This window comes from Sinocyclocheilus grahami, unplaced genomic scaffold (genome assembly GCF_001515645.1).
Source record: "Sinocyclocheilus grahami isolate Dianchi unplaced genomic scaffold, SAMN03320097.WGS_v1.1 scaffold5520.1, whole genome shotgun sequence".
NCBI classification, from domain to species: domain Eukaryota; kingdom Metazoa; phylum Chordata; class Actinopteri; order Cypriniformes; family Cyprinidae; genus Sinocyclocheilus; species Sinocyclocheilus grahami.
Genome location: NW_015510191.1, coordinates 1 through 1960, shown reverse-complemented (window position 1 = coordinate 1960; position 1960 = coordinate 1). Strand labels below are relative to the sequence as shown.

General features: G+C 43.1%; 1 protein-coding gene and 2 non-coding genes across 3 annotated transcripts; 2 read left to right on the top strand and 1 right to left on the bottom strand.

The window, feature by feature from the left end:
- Window positions 1–274: 274 nt before the first annotated feature.
- LOC107577242 (major centromere autoantigen B-like) lies at window positions 275–900 on the bottom strand. Its single transcript, XM_016263341.1, has 2 exons — window positions 473–900; window positions 275–342 (listed from the first exon to the last, which is right to left on the bottom strand). Exon 1 carries the CDS (start codon window positions 888–890, stop codon window positions 561–563), a length of 330 nt encoding a protein of 109 aa, XP_016118827.1. The 5' UTR covers window positions 891–900; the 3' UTR covers window positions 275–342; window positions 473–560.
- Window positions 901–1427: 527 nt separating this feature from the next.
- Window positions 1428–1499, top strand: trnaa-ugc (transfer RNA alanine (anticodon UGC)). Its single transcript has one exon. It is a non-coding gene; the product is annotated as a tRNA-Ala (tRNA).
- A 343-nt stretch (window positions 1500–1842) lies between these two features.
- trnaa-cgc (transfer RNA alanine (anticodon CGC)) lies at window positions 1843–1914 on the top strand. Its single transcript has one exon. It is a non-coding gene; the product is annotated as a tRNA-Ala (tRNA).
- The last annotated feature ends 46 nt before the right edge of the window (window positions 1915–1960 follow it).

The following is a 1960-nucleotide window of genomic DNA, read 5'->3' as shown; positions in this document are numbered from 1 at the left end:
TTTCTGCAGGTTGAAGCCAGCCTCATCCAGGAAGAGGTACTCATGAGGTCTGGCCATCGCGTCCAACTGTAATATCCTCTGTGAAAATGTGAAAGTGCACAGGTGTTCAGAACAACAGTCAATCAGGTAGCACAGTATTGTCCAGAAGTAATGTAGGCCACTGAGCAACACAGTAAACTGTACTACTGTACTGTGAACATGGATGTATACTTACTTGCACATACTCGTAACGTAGGTCTTTGTGTCGCGCAGAGAAAGGGAACCACCATATCCACAATGAGGGTTTCTTGTGCCGCTGTAAATATGGCAACCCTCCCACCTCTATGTGGCATTCTTTCAACTCTAAAGAAAGAAACATGTGTTGTCAATTGACATGTTTTACAATACAGTAACAACTGATTTGAAACCAATAGACTACTTTCACAGGCTTGTAAAATTGTATTGTGACAAAGAAAGCAATAGAGTACAATACCTGTTGTGTTGTCTGAATGCCCTGATAATGGTGGCCATGGTGAACCTACTCAGGTTTGGACGGACTCGTAGTCCTGCTTCAGCCATTGTCATGCCATGGACAATGACATGGTCAATGACTGTTGCTCGCATCTCGTCCGTAATGATGGTGCGAGGTTGTCTTGCTCTCCCTCCTGGACCTTCTCCTCTCCCTTGTTGGCCTGCTCCTCTTCCTCCTCTGATTTGAACTCCTCTTCCTCGTTGGCCTGCTCCTCTTCTTCCATGGCCAGCTCTTCTCCCTCCTCGCCCTTCTCCTCTTCTTTGTTGTCCTGCTGCTCCTCTTCCTCCTCTTTGAAGTACTCCTCTTCCTTGTTGGCCTGCTCCTCTTCCTCCTCTGATTTGAACTCCTCTTCCTCGTTGGCCTGCTCCTCTTCTACCATGGCCAGCTCTTCTCCCTCCTCTGACTCGAATTCCTTTTCCCCTGACTCTGCCTTCATCCATTGTGTTTGTTTGGAATCTTCAGCAAACTGTGCACTCTGAACTTGCTTTTATACATGTGGTCACAGCATTAGCAACAAGTGTCTTCAATTTTGAGTCGTTGTGTGTAATGAATGACGCCAGGTGTGTTCATTGTGTTCAAATATTGCTGACTGTGGCAAGCATTTTGCATCACATGAGCTTTCATTTGAGAATATGAGCAGAGTTCTTTTGCAACTTGTGTTTTAGCAAAGAAAAATGTGTTAAGATTTATGAGAACGGAGGATTGTGTTTTGTGAATTGTGTCTTCATGTGAAATGTGTTTATGATATTGGAAAATGATGGCTAGATTTAGTAAATGTGTTTAGACAACTGGTCATTTGGTTTAGAGGATTGGCTTTTGTGTTTTAGCATTTGAGAAAAACTGTAATAGCATTAGTACACCTACAATAGTAGAAAAAGCTTGTTGTTCATCAGTGGTAGAAGAGGTCCTTCCACCTGGGCATGTGGCTCAGTGGTAACGTGCATGCTTTGCATGTATGAGGTCCTGGGTTCAATCCCCAGCATCTCCACAGACTCGTCAAATTTAATTTCAGCAAAACGTTTTCAATTTGGTCCTGCAGCGTTAAGACATCTGGAATTAAAAGCATTTGTAATCCTACAGAAGCAGAAAAATCTTATTGTAGCTCATTAGTTCATTCCACTGGGGATGTAGCTCAGTGGTAGAGCGCATGCTTTTCATGTGTGAGGTCCTGAGTCCAATCGCAAGCATCTCAACAGACAGTTAAATTTTAATTTCAGCAATACGGTTTCAATTTGGTCCTGTTGAGTTTCCACATATGGAATTAATGGTGCTTGTAAACCTACAGTAGCAGAAAAAACTTTTTGTACCACAGTAGTGAAGTTCTTTCAATTGGGGATGTAGCTCAGTGGTAGAGTGCATGCTTCGCATGCATGAGGTCCTGGGTCCAATCCCCAGCATCTCCATAAACTTTAGAAAATTTAATTCAGCAAAACGGTTTCAACTTGTTCC

Bases quoted from the DNA above. Each gene is read 5' to 3' on its own strand.
- LOC107577242 (XM_016263341.1), bottom strand. From the start codon at position 890: ATGGTAGAAGAGGAGCAGGCCAACGAGGAAGAGGAGTTCAAATCAGAG.